The following is a 21,048-nucleotide window of genomic DNA, read 5'->3' on the forward strand; positions in this document are numbered from 1 at the left end:
TGCACACACACACACATACACAAGACCTCTCATGCATTGCAAATGCATGTGCACACAAGAATCATACACAGCTGCACACACATGTATACACATGAATGCATACAAAAAATGTACAGTGCTATAATACATTACTTTGTGTGTGTGTGTGTGTGTGTGTGTGTGTGTGTGTGTGTGTGTGTGTAGCTGTGTATGATTCTTGAGCCAATGCAGGAGCTGATGTCAAGGCACAAAACATACGGTTTGAGTCCCAGAGACTGCCTGAAGACCTGCCTCTTTCATCAGTGGCAAAGGATGACAACACCACCAGGTACACACACACACACACACCACAACCTCATTTTTGCCCAAACTATTTTCGTGCCCCGCCCATCTATCTGTAGAGAATAATAACAAAAAGATCCATTGTTTTTTTTTTACTCTTTTCCCCCACAAGCCTTTATTCCTTTTACTTTGTTCTTATAGAGGTAAATAAGATCATGAAATTTATGGTTTCATTCACTGTAAACATGTTTCCCAATCATGATTAACACTTCAAAGTCCAGAGTACAGATTGTCAGGGGTATTGTGAAATTCTGCAATAACACGTCCTGCCTAATTAATGAGCCTTGTGACCGTGGGATCATTATTTCTGTACTATTTTACTGCTTTTTAAACACTCTCCCACTTTCTTCTCAATAATAGGCAAGAAAAAGAAAATAAAACTCAGCATGTTATCTTTCTGTCTGCGTGTATGTGTGTGTGAGACAGTTTTGCATGTGTCTCTGGTGTTATTAGGACTGAAATCTTTGCTTTTTGTAATATATGTTATCTTGTGTTTGTGAGAAAGATAATAGTTAATAGTTTGTAACTGAATAAAAATTCTTTTTATTTTAGTCGGACCTTCACCCAACTTTAAAACAGAAATTTTTCAGTCAAGTTCCAAAAAATGTAAGTACTCATCCATCCATCCACCATCCAATCAATATATCCATCCATCGACTCATGAATTCCATTCATCTGCCCAACCATCCATCCATAGATTCCATCCAACCAATTTATACATCTTTCCATCCATCCATCTACCCTCCAATCAATATATCCATCCATCGACCCATGGATTCCATCCTTCTGTCCAACCATCCAGTCACTCATCTGTTCTCCATATCCATCTGCCAGTCATCCATCCATCCATAGATTCCATCCAACCATTTACCTTCCAATTAATACATCCATCCATCGACCCATGGATTCCATTCTTCTATCCAACCATCCAGTCACTCATCTGTACCCCATATCCATCTGCCAATCAATCATCCATCCATCCACCCTTCAATCAGTCATCCATCCATCCATCCATCCATCCATCCATCCATCCAATCAATTCATCCATCTTTCTATCCATCCATCTATCCATCCATCCATTTACCTTCCAATCAATACATCTATCCATCGACCCATGGATTCCATCCTTCTGTCCAACCATCCAGTCACTCATCTATACCCCATATCCATCTGCCAATCAATCAATCAATCATCCGTCCATCCATAGATTCCATCCAACCAATTTGTCCATCCATCCATCCATCCATCCATCCATCCAATCAATACATTCATCCATCGACCCATGGATTCCATCCTTCTGTCCAACCATCCAGTCATTCATCTACAGTGTCTTGCAAAAGCATTCATCTCCCTTGGTGTTTGTCCTGTTTTGTCAGATTACAAGCTGGAATTAAAATGGATTTTTGGGGGGTTAGCACTATTTGATTTACACAACATGCCTACAACTTCTCATCTCATCTCATTATCTCTAGCCGCTTTATCCTGTTCTACAGGGTCGCAGGCAAGCTGGAGCCTATCCCAGCTGACTACGGGCGAAAGGCGGGGTACACCCTGGACAAGTCGCCAGGTCATCACAGGGCTGACACATAGACACAGACAACCATTCACACTCACATTCACACCTACGGTCAATTTAGAGTCACCAGTTAACCTAACCTGCATGTCTTTGGACTGTGGGGGAAACCGGAGCACCCGGAGGAAACCCACGCGGACACGGGGAGAACATGCAAACTCCGCACAGAAAGGCCCTCGCCGGCCACGGGGCTCGAACCCGGACCTTCTTGCTGTGAGGCGACAGCGCTAACCACTACACCACCGTGCCGCCCCGCCTACAACTTTAAAGGTGCAAATTGTTTTTTATTGTGACACAAACAATAATTAAGATGAAAAAACAGAAATCTGGAATGTGCATAGGTGTTCACTCCCCAAAGTCAATACTTTGTAGAACCACCTTTTGCTGCAATTACAGCTGCAAATATTTTGGGGTATGTCTCTATTAGCTGAGCACATCTAGCCACTGGGATTTTTGCCCATTCCTCAAGGCAAAACTGCTCCAACTCCTTCAAGTTAGATGGGTTGCGTTAGCATTCAGCAATCTTCAAGTTATGCCACAGATTCTCAATTGGATTGAGGTCTGGGCTTTGACTAGGCCATTCCAAGGCATTTAAATGCTTCCCTTTAAACCACTCCAGTATAGCTTTAGCAGAATGTTTAGGGTCATTGGCCTGCTGGAATGTGAACCTTTGTCCCAGTCTCAAACCTCTGGCTGACTCAAACAGGTTTTCCTCTAGAATTACCCTGTATTTAGTGCCATCCATCTTTCCTTCAGTCCTGACCAGCTTTCCTGTCTGTGCATATGAAAAAGCATGATGCTGCCGCCACCATGCTTCACTGCAGGAATGGGGTTCTCAGGGTGATAGGAAGTGTTGGGTTTGCACCATACATGGCGTTTCCCATGATGGCCAAAAAGTTCAATTTTAGTCTCATCTGACCAGAGAATCTTCTTCCATGTGTTTGAGGAGTTTGCCACATGCTGTTGGGCAACCTCAGACATGTTTTCTTATTTTTGTCTTTAAGCAATGGCTGTTTTCTGGCCACTCTTCCATAAAGCCCCACTCTGTGGAGTGTATGGCTTAAAGTGGTCCTATGGACAGATACTCCCCTCTCCGCTGTGGATCTTTGCAGCTCCTTCAGTGTTATCTTTGGTGTCTTTGTTGCATCTCTGATTAATGCCCTCCTTGCCCAGTCTGTGAGTTTTGGTGAGTGGCCTTCTGTTGTCAGGTTTGTTGTGGTGCCATATTCTTTCCATTTTGCTATAATGGATTTAATGGTGCTCCCTGGGATATTCAAAGTTTGAGATATTTTTTTATCATCCACCCGTGATCTATACTTCTCTACAACTTTGTCTCTGACCTCTTTGGAGTGCTCCTTGGTTTTCATGTTGCTTGCTTAGTAGTGTTGCAGAGTCAGGGTCCTTCCAGAACAAGCTGATTTATACAGACATCATGTGACAGATCATGTGACACTTTGATTGCACATAGGTGGATCTTAGTCAGATAATTATATGACTTATGAAGTGAATTGTTTGGACCAGCTCTTATTTAGAGGTTTCATACGAAAGGGGGTGAATACCTATGCACATTCCAGATTTCTGTTTTTTCATCTTAATTATTGCTTGTGTCACAATATAAAAACAATTTGTACCTTTAAAGTGGTAGGCATGTTGTGTAAATCAAATGATGCTAACCCTCCAAAAATCCATTTTAATTACAGCTTGTAATGCAACAAAGCAGGACAAACACCAAGGGGGATGAATACTTTTGCAAGGCACTGTATACTCCATATACATCTGCCAAACAATCATCCATCCATCCATCGATTCCACCCAACCAATTTGTCCATTTTTCCATCCATCCATCCATCCACCCATAGATTCCAACCAACCAATTTATCCATCTTTCTTTCCATCCATCCATCCATCCATCCATCTATCCTCCCATCAATACATCCATCCATTGAGCCATGGATTTCATCCATCTGTCCCACCATCCAGTCACTCATCTATACTCCATATCCAGCTGCCAATCAGCCATCCATCCAACCAATTTGCCCATTTTTCCATCCATAAATTCATCCATACAAACCTTCCATTCATTGATCACATTCCTCCTTCCATATAGCAGTGCAGTATAGTAGTAAAATATAACACTGATGCTGTAAACTGATACAAGTAAAGATTTTGAAGAAATGTTGAGAATTCCACTTGTGCTGTGAATACATTTGAAAAACTGTTGACTTCTGTAACACATGCAGAATGAAATGCATAAAGGGCAGTCATTAAATGGTGACAATAAATGTTTAAAACATGGAACTAGATAACAAGAATTTAAAACAACAGCCATTACACTTGGAGCAACACAGTGACGCAGGGGGTAGGACACTAACTTATGGGTGCAGGGTCTGCAGTTCGGCCTTGGGTTTGGCTTCCTGCCTGTGTGGAATTTCACATGTTCTCCCTGTATCCGTGTTCTCCTTCAACATTGCCTTAGACATTTTTTTGTGGCATCCATACGCAATCAGATCCACACAACTCCACTGCTACCTTATAAGCACAGATTGCTCCCTCTAAAACAATAGTCCCATTTCTGAAAGGTGAGTTTTTACAACTTTATCAATGCCCTTTTATTGATAAAGCTGTTTCTCGTAAATTTATATAACTGCCATCCCAACTACATTTAGACTTTCATTACAGGTTGGCCATTATTTTCTCAAAACAGGGAAATGAAAATTCTTGTCAGTGGTAACCACACATGCTCCAGATGCAGTACATAGAGAGGAGGTTCAAAATATTGGTGTATTCTAGCAGTTTCTCAAAGCATAATGTAATTCTTTCACTGTCACAGTTATTTTGACAGTGTGAAGATATAGGCAGGTCCTGTTTTCATACATTGTTCTTGTGCAGTGATAAGTGTATACTGTATTTTGGTGTTGTATATTTATGCCTTACACCTTTCCCTTCATTGATTGACAGCGGAAGCAGCCAAACCAACAGCGAAGAGAAGAAGAAGGCGAAACTCGGCTGGCAGCGCATCCAATAGCAGCGCAGGAAACAGCAAGAAACGCAGCCCAGCCAACAGCTTCAGTCTGCCCACGCAGGTACAGTATGTCCATACACATGTACAAAACATGCACACATAGTGATACAGTGATGCAAACTACTCATAACAACATGCTAGCAATCAAGACTGAATAATCTGTGTGTGTTTGTGTGTCTGTGTGAATGTGTTTTAAGAAATGAGGATAAACTGTTTTCTAGATAGATAGTTTAGCCTAACTGATAACAATTATTGTGAAGTTTTTACCTATTAATAATGATGCAAGTGAACTATTGATTTGATTCTGAAAGATTGATATTTACAAAAGTTGTAATTGTTCTTGCTGTATTTAACCCGTTTAATTGATGTATTTGTAATTGATAGCATTTAGTCATAATTGATTTGATGATAATTAGTGCTGTCCGTCTCTGGTCCCCAGCCCAAACGCGTCGCCAGTGAATCGAGGGGTGGCGGGTGGCTGGAGGCGGAGCTTAGGTAGGTGAGTGACATGTGCAGATGGCTATCGCACAGCATGTGCTGCCTTAACGATCTAATTAGCAATGCGAAAAAGCTTAATTGGCAAACATGTTGGAGGTATGCTTTGTCTGAATGGGATAATTAAGGAGCAAAGAGATAGCATCTGTAGACAAGAATGTGTGTGTGTGTGTGTGTGTGTGTGAGAGAGAGAGAAACAGTCTATGCATGAACCTGTTTATTTGTTCATTCTCATCCTTCACATTCAAACTTTAGATCTACATTGCTAATCCATTTGTCTGGCATGTGACTTGTGTTTCAATTGGAAATGGTACAAGTTTTGCTTGCAGTCGTATTCAATACTGTGTTTCTAATCTTGATTTCGCTTCCTCTCTTTTTTTATTTCCCTGTCTCCCACCCATCCCCTGCCTCTACCTGTCTCTCTTTTCGTCTCTCCCTGTCTCTCTGTACCTCCCTCCCCCTGTCTCTCTCATCCACCCCCTCCTTTATCGCCCCTCTCTCTCTCCCTCTCTCTCTCTAATTCAATTGAGAGCAGCATTATTGGAATGACCATACCGAGCTACGTTATTACATTATTTTGTATTCCTCTGCATTTGTCCATTTATCAAATAAAATAATTCGAAATGGCATTTTACATCTCTTCTAATACACGCATATGGAAATACATTTCTACATAAAGAACACCGAGAGACACGGACATATATTCACACAAAGGCATTTTTTTAAAGGTTGTTTCAGTAGTTGAAGATTCTGAGCTTCCTTATGGGGCTTGGTGTTAGTAAAGTAAAAAATTTCACTTTTCAAATACAATTAAAATGGTCATAATATTTATGGATAAGCAAAAATATATTTTTAAAACTCTACATTTCAATGGTGAGGATTGAATAGGTTAGTTTAGTTGCCTAAAATCCTCGGTTTAGGATTAGTGGTCTGAGTAAACACATGATGTTTGTGTTATTTGATCCTAGGTTTTTAAATAACACATTTGCTTTCCAATGAAATATTTCTGATTTCTCAAAAAGTTAAAATTCTATCCACATATTTTCAAAAGGCGCTAGAATGAAATAGGGTAAAATATAAAGTAAAAAATTGAAAACGGGGTATAATATATGGAAGTCATTCTATATGTTATACATGACTGTGTGTCGGAGAAGGAAGGCTCATTATTAAATAAAAATAAATAACATTTCCTCAGTTTCTTTGCTCAAAAATGGCAACAGTGCCCACCTTCCATGGTCGATACAATACATGACTCAAACACAGTAGCTACAGCAAAAGTATGTTTATCAAATTATAATAATCGAATATATTATATTATAATAATATTAAAATGCAATTTTTGAAAGTCATTTGCCAGCTCTGGTGCACACAGACACTGTATAATGACTGGTACTATAATAGTCGCCTAATGGTATTTGGCAAGAGCACATTAATCAGTGGCATACGTAAATAAATATGTGTAGGACAAAACTGAATTCGTGGAATATCTGATCTGTTCCTTGGTGCATTACAGGTATTACAGTATTTGCTGCATACTTACATTGCAGTTTCTTATACCCAAAGGATTTGGTTAAAATACCTACATCTTGACACTGATGACCGAAATCAGTGAGAGCTGGATATGACTGCTTAATTCTGCAAGAATTGAGTAATAGACTTCTTAAATATGTGATTCAAGGTCAGAGTTGGGATGACACGGTTTATTTTTTCACTGCTTAAGAATGTTTCATTGTTAGGATGTTTAGCAAACTTTCTCTTAGTCACTCTTTTCTCCATTTTTCTCTGCCTCCTTCTTTGTTTCTGGATATCTCTTTTCTGTGCTTCCCTCCCCCTCACTATACATCTCTCTCTCTCTCTCTCTCTCTCTCCCTCCCCCTCCCTTTTTTCTCTCTGTCTCTCTCCAAATTCTATTAAATTCAATTCCATGAAAAGTATCTTTCCTAAAGCCTAATCATATAATATGGTATTTTACACACATCCCAGTCTGAGAATGCAGAAATATATTCATGCACACCGCACACTGAGACTATGTAATGACTGCTCCTGTGCCCACATACTTTATGTAAGTACAGTATAGAAAATCATTTCAGTTTCCCTCTGACAGGATGTTCAACAAATGTTCTTTCTCTTTTTCTTTCTCTCTCTGTCTGTCTGTCTGCTTGTCTCTGTGTAGGATGTGATGGTGGTGGGGGAGCCCTCTCTGATGGGAGCCGAGTTGGGAGATGTGGACGAGCGTCTGATCACCAGGCTGGAGAACGAGCAGTACGACCCTGCTGGCGGTCTCCGGGACGACGGTCGCCATGACTACACCAACTCGCAGGCACTCGGCAACAGCAACCGGGACGGCGAGCCCACCACCGTGGTGATGCAGCGGACGGAGTAACGGGAGCGCTACAGGAAAGGATGGAGTGAGGGATGTGAGAGCATGCTCATCTGGGGATGGAGAGAAGGAATTTGTTTGTTTACGAGTGTGTGTGTGTGAGTGAGAGAGAGACAGAGAGAGAGAGCTATGACCTATATGACAAATGATGTCATCCAGTTTGTAAAACTATTACAATGGCTTTAATGGCATTTTTCTCAGTCTCCATCATCACAAACAAGAACCAATGTAAGAAAACGATAATCATGAACCATGCATTCCCATTTCATAAGAAAGCTTTATAAATAAGCTGCGCTATTAACTACTTTCATACCAGAATTTTTAAGCTTTTCTGTAATGATTCAGCTGTTCTGTAATGTTTGTTTTGGCTTTCCAAAATTTGACTTTAAACTGTCTACTTTGTGAGTGTTGTGATGTTTTTTACTGCTGCACAATCTGCAACCGCAGATTTTTTTTCCTCCTTTATTACTTAATTGTTTAACGCATAATGTAAAATACCTGCAGGTACTGTATCTGTATTTACTATTAAGTGTGTATTTTCTGTATGCTTTTCAACTATTTGCATCAATAAATTGTGTTTGGTTATATGATAACAGGCTAAGGCCTTAGTTGCTTATTTAATATTCTTTAAATCAGTGATAAATTACAATAAAACACTGAAGAAAACTGTGTGGAAAATTATTTTTACAATATTATAACTGTCATCACAGTATACAGTTATACATTCACTGACCACTTTATTTGAAACATCTCCTCCATGCAATTATCCAATCAGCCAATTATGTGGAACATAAAATCATCCATACATACTCACTGGTCACTTTATTAGGAACACCCAGCCACCTGCTTTTATGCAGGTATCTAATCAGCCAATCCCTTGACAGCAGCACAATGCATCAAATCATGCAGATACAAATCAAGAGCTTCAGTTAAGGTTCACTTCAAACATCAGAATAGGAAAAATTGTGGTTAGGTTAACATGGGGAGGCCTTGGGCTGAAGTGCCCTTGAGCAAAGCACCTAACCCCCAACTGCTCCCCGGGCACTGTAGCATAGCTGCCTACTGCTCTGGGTATGTGTGTGTGCTCACTGCTCACTTGTGTGTGCATGTGTGTGTTCACTGCTTTAAATGGGTTAAATGCAGAGGACAAATTTCACTGTGCTTGAGTGTGCATGTGACAAATAAAGGCTTCTTCTTCTTCTTCAGTGTGACTTTCACTATGGTATGGGTGTTGGTTTGCACCAGATGGACTGGTTTGAGTATTTCAGAAACTGCTGATCTCCTGGGGTTTTCACACACAACAGTCTCTAGAGTTTACACAGAATAGTGAGAAAAACAAAAAACACGGACTGAGCGACAGTTCTGTGGGTGGAAACAAATGCCTTGTTGATAAGAGAGGTCAGAGGAAAATGGCCAGATTGGTTCAAGCTGCCAGGAAGGATATAGTAACTCATATAATCACTCTTTATAACTATGGTGAGCAGAAAAGCATCTCAGTATGCAACAGCAGAAGACGACATTGGGTTCCACTCCTGCAGCCAAGAACAGGAATCTTAGAACCAAGAACAAGTTCCTATTAAAGTGGCCAGTGACTGTAGAGGTCAAGAGTAATGTTCAAACGTCAGAATGGGAGAAGTGTGTTCTCTGCAACTTTAGCTGTGGCATGGATGTTAGGGTCAGACAGGCTGTGAGTATTTCAGAAACTGATGATCTCCTGAGATTTTCTACATACAACAATTCTTCGTTTGCACATGACGTCATAGCTAATTATGCATGAGGCTTTGAACCGGAAGTCGGCCATGATGGAGGATATACACAAACTCATGTGGCGCACATTTACTATAGAAGATAGGCTTGAGAGGTTGTTATGCTCAAGAATTCCTTTTGTTTCTTCACTATGCCTACTCTTTGTGCTGTAATTGGATGCGGGCACAACTCTGTTTGAGACAAGGGGACTTACAAGTTCTTTAGAATTCCAGCAATTATAAATAATCAAGGAGGAAAAACAAGATAGCTGCCCACGGATCGTAGATGTCAGTGGCTGTCCAACATAAACCGGGCTGATCTAAGCAATGAGAAGGCAAAAACCACACAAGTCTACAGTGAACATTTTATCAATGGTAAGTGCTACAAACTAGTTATTAATGAAAGATCGCAATATTTAAGAAATATTGGATCATTTAAATGTAGAGCGCCTTTCAGATTTTGCAAGTTTAGGTCATAAAAAGAATTTTCCCTGACACCCAATTATTTTTGTTTAGTAGACCGAAGGCTACTGAATTCGAATCACAGACTTACAATTTTATTAGTTGTTTTTTTTAATAGAACAATTACTGAATTTAGGTCCACATGGCCCTAAGTTCTCCACTATTTTTTCTTGCTTCATCATGACCCAATTCAAGATACTACGTCATGCATCATGTGGTGGGCTTTCCCCATTTGCACAAGGCATTGTGGGCTACAAATTTGAGACAGGAGAGAAAAATGGAGGACATGAGTGTGCGAATGAAACGTGAAAGACTGACTACAATAATGGAAAGTGAGAAGAAAAGACATTATGTTGCGAAGGAAACATAGGACCAAACTAATAAATATCGGCGGTCAGCGAGCACCTCAGTGTGATCAACTGTTCGTTTAGCGACAGAATGATGTAACTGTCAGTGCACAGTCAAGGTAAACCTGTAGATGGCAGTAATGCAACACTTTGGATGCCAGCTGCCATAAGACCCAAAAGAAGAAGAAGAAGAAAAGAAGAAGGTAAACCTGCGCATGCACACACTGGACTCCCTCTGTCTGCTTGACTGCCTGAAGCAAGCAATTTCATGCACATTATTTGCTAGGGGATCCCTTCAAATTAAACAATTTTCCAGCCACAGAATGGCCTGTTTGTTTGTTGTGAGATATTACAGAAATAAACATATATCACAATGACCAAATTTCAGAGGGAACTAAATTTTACTGATTTTATGAAATCAAAAGGGGGTCTAGCTTTAATAGCCTGGTTGTGCAGAAACTCGCCACTGTCAAACGTGACAAAGCCATGATCATCGAGTGTGTGATCCAACAATCAAAGGCTTCGAAAATCATTTCATTTTAAAAAGAGCTGTATATCATTTTTGATGATGCTGTTTTTATTTTGCTTTTTCTTTCCATTAGGGAAACCAGTTGGTCTCTACAATTTTACATCTCCAGACTGGGCTCCAACACAAAATATGGGCCACAACAAAATCAAAGCTGGTACTAAAGCGGTAGCTCAAAATGCTTGGCTTACAGAGTGCAGAAAGAAATGCAAAATTATTGAAGAATCTTCCCAAATGATCACAGAGTCATTTGAACAAGATTCATGTCAACCCACTACCTCAAATACTGCAGCCTCCTCACCCAGTGAGTGCTCTTTTATAACTAAATATGTTAGTGTGTTTTCAGTTGCAAAGTGCTCACCCAGCCAGAGACGTAAAAATTATAAGCCTCCATTATTTTGTAGGCTTGGTACTTTTTCTTGGAAAGGCCATCCAGTGAGTTAGAATACAGTGGTGCTTGAAAGTTTGTGAACCCTTTAGAATTTTCTATATTTCTGCATAAATATGGCCTAAAACATCAACAGATTTTCACACAAGTCCTAAAAGTAGATAAAGAGAACCCAGTTAAACAAATGAGTCAAAAAAAATTATACTTGGTCATTTATTTATTGAGGAAAATGATCCAATATTACATATCTGGGAGTGGCAAAAGTATGTGAACCTCTAGGATTAGCAGTTAATTTGAAGGTGAAATTAGAGTCAGGTGTTTTCAATCAATGGGATGACAATCAGGTGTGAGTGGGCACCCTGTTTTATTTAAAGAACAGGGATCTATCAAAGTCTGATCTTCACAACACGTTTGTGGAAGTGTATCATGGCACAAACAAAGGAGATTTCTGAGGACCTCAGAACAAGCATTGTTGATGCTCATCAGGCTGGAAAAGGTTACAAAACCATCTCTAAAGAGTTTGGACTCCACCAATCCACAGTCAGACAGATTGTGTACAAATGGAGGAAATTCAAGACCATTGTTACCCTCCCCAGGAGTGGTCAACCAACAAAGATCACTCCAAGAGCAAGGCGTGTAATAGTTGGCGAGGTCACAAAGGACCCCAGGGTAACTTCTAAGCAACTAAAGGCCTCTCTCACATTGGCTAATGTTAATGTTCATGAGTCCACCATCAGGAGAACACTGAACAACAATGGTGTGCATAGCAGGGTTGCAAGGAGAAAGCCACTGCTCTCCAAAAAGAACATTGCTGCTCGTCTGCAGTTTGCCAAAGATTACGTGGACAAGCTGACTATTGGAAAAATGTTTTGTGGCTAGATGAGACCAAAATAGAACTTTTTGGTTTAAATGAGGTGTTGTGTTTGGAGAAAGGAAAACACTGCATTCCAGCATAAGAACCTTATCCCATCTGTGAAACATGGTGGTGGTAGTATCATGGTTTGGGCCTGTTTTGCTGCATCTGGGCCAGGACAGCTTGCCATCATTGATGGAACAATGAATTCTGAATTAGACCAGTGAATTCTAAAGGAAAATGTCAGGACATCTGTCCAGGAACTGAATCTCAAGAGAAGGTGGGTCATGCAGCAAGACAACGACCCTAAGCACACAAGTCGTTCTACCAAAGAATGGTTAAAGAAGAATAAAGTTAATGTTTTCAAATGGCCAAATCAAAGTCCTGACCTTAATCCAATTGAAATGTTGTGGAAGGACCTGAAGTGAGCAGTTCATGTGAGGAAACCCACCAACATCCCAGAGTTGAAGTTGTTCTGTACGGAGAAATGGGCTAAAATTCCTCCGACAGCTCTTGTCAAAAACAGCTCTTGTCAAAATTACTAACGACCTCCTCATGGCTGCTGACACTGGACTCCTTACCAGTCTCATCCTCCTCCTCGAGTTGAGTGTGGCCTTTGACACAATCTCCCACACCATCCTCATTGACAGATTAGACGCTATTGGACTATCTGACACACCCCTGGACTGGTTTAAATCATATCTCTCTGGCCACACTCAGTTGGTCCAACTGAAAACATTCACATCCCAACCATTCCTCCTGTCTTCTGGTGTACCCCAAGGTTCTGTGCTTGGACCTTTTTTATTCATTATCTATCTCCTCCCTCTTGGCAGTATTTTCTGTAAATTTAACATCTAGTTCCATTGCTATGTGGATGACACCCAGCTCTACCTGTCCACCAAACCCACCTCCTCTCTCCCACCCACCTCCCTCTCAGATTGCCTACAGGAACTCAGATCCTGGTTCTCCCATAACTTCCTTAAACTTAACAGTGATAAAACTGAGGACCTTCTCATTGGTATTAAATCCACCCTTTCAAAAATGAACAGTTTCTCCATTTCCTTTGACAACTCCTCAGTTTCCCCCTCCCTCCAGGTTAAGAGTCTGGGTGTCATCCTTGATAGTACTCTATCATTCCATTCCACATAAATAATGTCACTCGGTCAGCTTACTTCCATCTACGTTATATCTCATGCCTGCATAAGTCCCTCACACCCAACAGTACCGCTATCCTGGTTCACACCCTGATTACATCCAGTCTTGACTATTGTAACTCCCTTCTTTTTGGTTTACCTGACAAGTCCATCCATAAACTGCAACTGGTTCAAAACTCTGCCGCCAGAATTATTTCCAGAACCCCCTCCTTCAGTCATATCACACCTGTCCTGCAGCAACTCCATTGGCTTCCTATCAAATTTCGCATCATCTATACAATCCTACTTTTTACCATTAAGGCCATCAACACCCTCGCCCCCCAGTACCTTACTGAGCTCCTCCACACTAACATACCCAGCCGTGCTCTCAGGTCCTCCTCCTCCATCCAACTCACCCTTCCACCTGCTCACTTGTCCACCATGGGGTTAAGAACCTTCAGCCGCTTGGCCCCCCACCTCTGGAACTCCCTGCCACAGGACATACAACACTCAGATTCCATCATCTCCTTCAAATCTTGCCTCAAAACCCACCTTTTCCGACAAGCATATTCCCTTTAATCTGGGACTGGAATGACCCCACCGTTGCACTTTATTTCTGTTTTATTATGTTTTGCACTATTTTGATTGTTATGTTTTTCATTTTATTGATTGCTTTTATTATTGACTTTGTACAGTGACCTTGAGTGTCCTGAAAGATGCCTATAAATAAAATGTATTATTATTATTATTATTATTATTATTATTAACATGTATTTGTATTAAACTAATACAAAAATGACTACAAAACATTTAGAAGTGAGGAGTTTTCAAGATTTACTATTATATTATAAATCATTTTCATGACACAGCCCCCAAATGTACTCTCCCATCATGTTCTTGTTATATTGTTCTTGTTTGAGGAGTTCAAAGTCCAGTATTTATCCTGGAGGAAGTGCTCACCTTGCTCCTCTGAGTATGTTTTTCTTGAATTTATCAAGATAAGCATCAAGAAAATGAACCTTGAGATACATCCTGCAGAACTACAGCTGTGTGAAGCCCTGAACTACTGGGGAAAAAAAAAAGCTGTTCCAAGCCACTTCCAAGTGAGCATCTTGGGGATTTCCTTGCACTCCAAGATCTTCTTTATCCGTGGTCTGACAAAGAAAGAACTTTTGGAGGTACTTGAAAGCTGCTGACTCCTTATCTAGAGCTGTGACAAATTGTTTCATAAGGCCCAATAAGTCTGCTGTGGCCAGTCCTGCCTTTGGTAGTGTGCCTTGGTGTTCCTGCTGCCCCAAAAGACAAAAACTTGGAGATCCATCAGGAAGGCCACCATTTTTAAAGTCTCTGATGACCTCACAGCTATTTCTATCATACTTCAAGGTGTCCAGCAATATCTTGACACTGTTGTAATCCTCTTTGAGGTAAAAAACAAACAAACAAAACAACCAACCAACCAACCAACCAACCAAAAAACATCTTTTGAAATTCACCTGTTTTTTTCTGATTTTACATGAATGAAGAGATGCAAATTCACCTGTTTTCTCAAGGTCCTGGTCTCAAAAGCAAAGTTTATCAGGAATAATAGCCATTTTCTATATTTTTCCAGTATTAGCAATTAGGAAGTAATACTTACTAGCCAGGAACAAAAACAAATTGTGACATAGGGTATTACATGTTACTGTAGTTCCCCAAATAACCGGCAAGGTTTCTCATAATTCAGAACCAGTGCCAACCTGGAGAGAACTCCAGTGTAAATATCTTGTCTTTCAGGTTATGAATGTTTACTCCAAGTTCTTCAAGTGATTTCCATCACTCAACCTACAATGTTTTGCGTTTTTGGTTGATTAAAATCTTCCAAATGAATAAATGTAAAGGTAAAGGAAGACTGTTCTATTTCATAGTGTTGTAGTACAACCCAAATTCCAAAAAAGTTGGGACAAAGTACAAATTGTAAATAAAAACGGAATGCAATGATGTGGAAGTTTCAAAATTCCATATTTTATTCAGAATAGAACATAGATGACATATCAAATGTTTAAAGTGAGAAAATGTATCATTTAAAGAGAAAAATTGGGTGATTTTAAGTTTCATGACAACAACACATCTCAAAAAAGTTGGGACAAGGCCATGTTTACCACTGTGAGACATCCCCTTTTCTCTTTACAACAGTCTGTAAACGTCTAGGGACTGAGGAGACAAGTTGCTCAAGTTTAGGGATAGGAATGTTAACCCATTCTTGTCTAATGTAGGATTCTAGTTGGTCAACTGTCTTAGGTCTTTTTTGTCATATCTTCCATTTTATGATGTGCCAAATGTTTTCTATGGGTGAAAGATCTGGACTGCAGGCTGGCCAGTTCAGTACCTGGACCCTTCTTCTACGCAGCCATGATGCTGTAATTGATGCAGTATGTGGTTCGGCATTGTCATGTTGGAAAATGCAAGGTCTTCCCTGAAAGAGACGTCGTTTGGATGGGAGCATATGTTGCTCTAGAACCTGGATATACCTTTCAGCATTGATGGTGTCTTTCCAGATGTGTAAGCTGCCCATGCCACACGCACTAATGCAACCCCATACCATCAGAGATGCAGGCTTCTGAACTGAGCGCTGATAACAACTTGGGTCATCCTTCTCCTCTTTAGTCCGAATGACACGGCGTCCCTGATTTCCATAAAGAACTTCAAATTTTGATTCGTCTGACCACAGAACAGTTTTCCACTTTGCCACAGTCCATTTTAAATGAGCCTTGGCCCAGAGAAGACGTCTGCACTTCTGGATCATGTTTAGATACGGCTTCTTCTTTGAACTACAGAGTTTTAGCTGGCAACGGCGGATGGCACGGTGAATTGTGTTCACAGATAATGTTCTCTGGAAATATTCCTGAGCCCATTTTGTGATTTCCAATACAGAAGCATGCCTGTATGTGATGCAGTGCCGTCTAAGGGCCCGAAGATCACGGGCACCCAGTATGGTTTTCCGGCCTTGACCCTTACGCACAGAGATTCTTCCAGATTCTCTGAATCTTTTGATGATATTATGCACTGTAGATGATGATATGTTCAAACTCTTTGCAGTTTTACACTGTCGAACTCCTTTCTGATATTGCTCCACTATTTGTCGGTGCAGAATTAGGGGGATTGGTGATCCTCTTCCCATCTTTACTTCTGAGAGCCGCTGCCACTCCAAGATGCTCTTTTTATGCCCAGTCATGTTAATGACCTATTGCCAGTTGACCTAATGAGTTGCAATTTGGTCCTCCAGCTGTTCCTTTGCTGTACCTTTAACTTTTCCAGCCTCTTATTGCCCCTGTCCCAACTTTTTTGAGATGTGTTGCTGTCATGAAATTTCAAATGAGCCAATATTTGGCATGAAATTTCAAAATCTCACTTTCGACATTTGATATGTTGTCTATGTTCTATTGTGAACACAATATCAGTTTTTGAGATTTGTAAATTATTGCATTCCATTTTTATTTACAATTTGTACTTTGTCCCAACTTTTTTGGAATCGGGGTTGTACTTGAGACTGGTCTTGGTCTCAAGACTACTTTTTGAAGGTCTCGGTCTCATCTCAGAATCGACCTCACTTTTACTTGGTCTTGTCTCAGTCTCAGACATAGAGGACTTGGGATTTTATTTCAAGACCAGTCAAGACTACAACTTTGGGGATTACATTAAATTGCCTGTGCATTGTCTGATTAATTGTTAACATCATAACTGTGATTGGATGTAAAATTTCTTGGTCAAATGTGACCAGTAACATGACTCACTGATAATTTGAAAATGTTCATCCTGTTAATGGCTGTCACCCCTCCCCACCCTCCTTCACACACACTGGTCTGGTCCTGGTCTTGACTCAGTTTTGCCCTGCCTTAGTCTTGGTCTTGAATTGATCTCAACCCATCAAAGTCTTGGTCTCGATACGCTTTGCTCTTGGTCATGACTGCCTCGCATCACTGGTTTAGGGGGTTGTGGTGGTGGGGTGCAGTCAAGGGCCAGTTTGTGAATGGAGAGCGAAGCTGGGGAAGGTGAGTGGCAAAGTAGAAGCACCTGTTGTGAATTAATGTGCTGTGTCTGTGTTTGAGTGCAGTGAAAGGGAGCAGGTAAAAGGGAGAGATGAGCAGAGAGTCTTCATCTTCTCAGGGCTGAAGTCACAATGGTGCATTGATACACAGTCATTTATTTAAGTCAGCTGAAAAGTGTGTTTTGTTTTAAGTTGTGGTTTTAAATAAAATCCAAAAAGTGAACCTGATCCTGGCTGCTTGTTATTCAACATCCACAGTAATCAGGGAAGTGTTACGCTGGTGCTGAAACCTGGGATGCTGAAAAAGAATCATCACCATGGAATCCTCCCTATTTAAAGAGCTGGTCCATGCCCTCACTGCCATCCAACAGAACCAGCACCAGGCATTGGTCGCAATGAGGACAGAGCAGGAGTGGCACTTAGAGGTTCTACTGCAGGCCCAGCAAGAAGACCACCAGGCGCTTCTGCACCTCATCACTCCAGCAGGTGCACCAGCCCTGGAGTCCGTGGGATTCCCCCACATCACCCTAACAAAAATTGGGCCGCATGATGACCCGGAGGCTTTCATGGAGCTCTTCAAGTGAACTGCAGAGGCATGGGGGTGGCCAGCAGCGAGTGGGTGGCCCAGGGGTGGGGGTGGCCCGCCTGTTACCACTCCTGACCAGTGAAGTGCACCTTGAGGCTCAGCGACTGCCCGTAGAGAACCAGCTGGTGTATGCAGACCTGAGGTGCACAATCCTCCAGCAAGTCGTACACTCCCCAGAACAACATCAGCAGCACTTCCATGCACTGACACTGGAGGATGTTAGCCGGCCCTTCACCTATGGCCAGCAGCTGTGGGATGCCTGCCAGCGGTGATTGAGGGCAGAGGACTGCGATGTCGAGGGAGGCATTGATGTGGTGGCGCTGAAGCAATTTAATCACTTGGCTGCCAAGGGGGACAGTGGAATGGGTCCAGTGTCACTGCCTCGCATTACTGGATTGGGCCATTGAGCTGGCAGAGGACCATCTGGCAGCGGTTCCAGTGGCAGGCAGACATCCAGCTTCTTCTTCTTCTTCTCTCTCTCTCATTCTGTGCCCCCCTTGTTCCTCCCCTCCCTCCCATCCCCTCCCTGTACTGCAGAAATGGGGGCCCGATTCCCCCACAGCCAGGTCCCCAAGGCTGTGGTTCCCCTTCCCCCTCTGTGTCTTCTCTGCTTCTGTGTCTTCTCTGCAGGTGAGTGTTCCTCACCCCAGCAGTGCAGAGGTGAGGCCTGGGACAGTGTGCTGCTGCTGCGGGGAGCCTGGGCACTTCCAGGACCAGTGCCAGATCATGGAGGTGGGGGCAGTGGTCTGGATCCCCAATGCGCCAGAAGCCACCCCTGATTGAGCTGGAGGTTAAGTGTGTGCATGGTGATATACCTACATATCCGCTAAAGCCCATTACCATTCATTTCCAGGGAGAAAAGCATAGTGTAGAGGCAGCAGTTACTCTGAGCCTCACTAATCCACTGATCTTGGGAACAGATTGGCCAGGGTTTAAAACCTTAATTAAACACATAGTAATGCATGGGTCTTGCAGTAACACGTCACGGGGGAATCCTGATGCGACATTAGCTGGGGAGGCGGTCCCAGGGCCGTCCGCATCAACTCCATGTCATGATGACATAAAGAGTGAGGAGAGCCCTCCTCTCTCTATGGAGAATCCCTTAGGGGATTTCCCATTGGAGCAGGTGTATGACCAGCCTCTGAGACACGCTTTTGACCAAAAGTAATTGATGGCCAAATCCTCCAGCCTAATGTTGCGCCTTCCTGTACTTTTGTATCATTAAGGATAGGCTATATCGAGTGACGCAGGACACTCAAACAAAAGAAAAGATGACAAAGTTGCTGGTCCTGAAGCGCGGTAGGGAACTTTTATTCCATACGGCTCATCATAATCCTATGGCTGGGCATTTGGGGCAGGATAAAACACTAAATCATCTCATGACCTGTTTCTATTGGCCAGGGATTTGTGCCGATGTCCACAGGTGGTGTACGGCAGGTCGTGAATGTCAGCAGGTGAACCCAGTGGCCACACCAAAAGCATCATTGTGCCCACTACCATTAATTGAGATCCCCTTCCAAAAATTTGGCATGGATCTCATTGGGCCATTAGATCGATCTGCACACGGGTATCGCTTCGTGTCAGTTATAGTGGATTATGCAACACGATATCCAGAAGCAGCACCTCTCTGCAATATCTCAGCACGCAGTGTTGTGAAGGCACCCTTTCACGTTATCTCCCTAGTTGGGATTCTGAAGGAAATCCTGACTGATCAAGGCACTACTTTTATGTCATGCACACTGCGCAAATTGCATGAATTATTGGGGATTAAATTGATTCATACTAGTGTTTATCCAAGTGTTTATTATCTGCAAACAGATGGGCTGGTCGAACGATTTAACCAAACACTTAAAAATATGGGGGCGGCACGGTGGTGTAGTGGTTAGCGCTGTCGCCTCACAGCAAGAAGGTCCGGGTTCGAGCCCCGTGGCTGGCGAGGGCCTTTCTGTGTGGAGTTTGCATGTTCTCCCCATGTCCGCGTGGGTTTCCTCCGGGTGCTCCGGTTTCCCCCACAGTCCAAAGACATGCAGGTTAGGTTAACTGGTGACTCTAAATTGACCGTAGGTGTGAATATGAGTGTGAATGGTTGTCTGTGTCTATGTATCAGCCCTGTGATGACCTGGCGACTTGTCCAGGGTGTACCCCGCCTTTTGCCCATAGTCAGCTGGGATAGGCTCCAGTTTGCCTGTGACCCTGTAGAACAGGATAAAGCGGCTACAGATAATGAGATGAGATGAGACTTAAAAATATGATTCATAAGTTCATTCATGGGGATGCTAAAAACTGGGACAGGTGGCTAGACTCTCTGTTGTTTGCAGTGTGTGAGGTCCCACAAGCCTCCACTGGGTTTTCCCCATTTTAATTGTTATATGGGCATAAGCCCTGTGGTGCCTTAGACATCATTAGAAAAAATTGGGAGGAGGGGCCTTCTCAAAGCAAAAATGAAATTCAATACATTCTTGACCTGAGAGCAAAACTCCACGCACTGAGTCACATAACCCAGAAGAATTTGCTACAGGCCCAAGAACGTCAATCTCGCCTGTACAACAGAGGGACACGGCTAAGGGAATTTGCAACGGAAGATAAAGTTCTCAATTACTGCCCACTTCAAGTTCAAAATTACTCGCCAAGTGGCAAGGGCCCTTTGAGGTCACACAACAAATTGGGGAGGTCAACCATGAGATCAAATGTCCAGATAGAGGCAACACATCAAATTTACCAACTCAATCTCCTGAAATCATGGAGAGAGGAGGTTCCTCTGGCTCTGGTGACAGTACTTCCAGAGAAGGCAGAGCTGGGACCAAAGGTAAGTCTAAAAAGTGCAGCCCAATTCACCCCGGTCCCCTGTGGAGACCACCTCTCACTGTCCCAGAGAGCACAGGTCATTAGGTTGCAGGAGGAATTCTGCGGTGTTCTCGCCCTTCCCTGGCCACATTGACCTCATAGAACACCACATTGAGACTCCCCCAGTCACCTGTATCGGCTCCCTGAACATAAGAAAAATGTAGTTTGGGACAAACTCCAGGCCATGCTGAAGATGGGGGTAATTGAGGAGTCACAGCGACTGGAGCAGCCTGGTGGTCTTGGTTTCCAAGACCGATAGGTCGGTCTGGTTCTGTGTAGACTATAGAAAAATCAATGCGATGTCTAAATTTTTTTTTTAAAGATATTTTTTGGGGCTTTTTTCACCTTT

General features: G+C 42.3%; 1 protein-coding gene across 3 annotated transcripts in view; it reads left to right on the forward strand.

The window, feature by feature from the left end:
• ldb2b (LIM domain binding 2b) overlaps positions 1-8,209 on the forward strand; it is a 40,814-nt gene extending 32,605 nt beyond the window's left edge. Inside the window, exons 6-10 of one of the 3 annotated variants that reach the window (XM_060915838.1) lie at positions 184-307; positions 874-927; positions 4,853-4,977; positions 5,356-5,415; positions 7,585-7,673. In XM_060915838.1, coding sequence (XP_060771821.1) covers positions 184-307; positions 874-927; positions 4,853-4,977; positions 5,356-5,415 — 363 coding nt within the window. In that variant the 3' untranslated portion in view covers positions 7,585-7,673. Of the gene's footprint in view, positions 1-183; positions 308-873; positions 928-4,852; positions 4,978-5,355; positions 5,416-7,584 lie in introns of all 3 variants that reach the window. The other 2 variants (XM_060915837.1, XM_060915836.1) reach the window with 2 other exon arrangements.
• The last annotated feature ends 12,839 nt before the right edge of the window (positions 8,210-21,048 follow it).

Source organism: Neoarius graeffei, chromosome 3 (genome assembly GCF_027579695.1).
Source record: "Neoarius graeffei isolate fNeoGra1 chromosome 3, fNeoGra1.pri, whole genome shotgun sequence".
Classification (NCBI taxonomy): domain Eukaryota; kingdom Metazoa; phylum Chordata; class Actinopteri; order Siluriformes; family Ariidae; genus Neoarius; species Neoarius graeffei.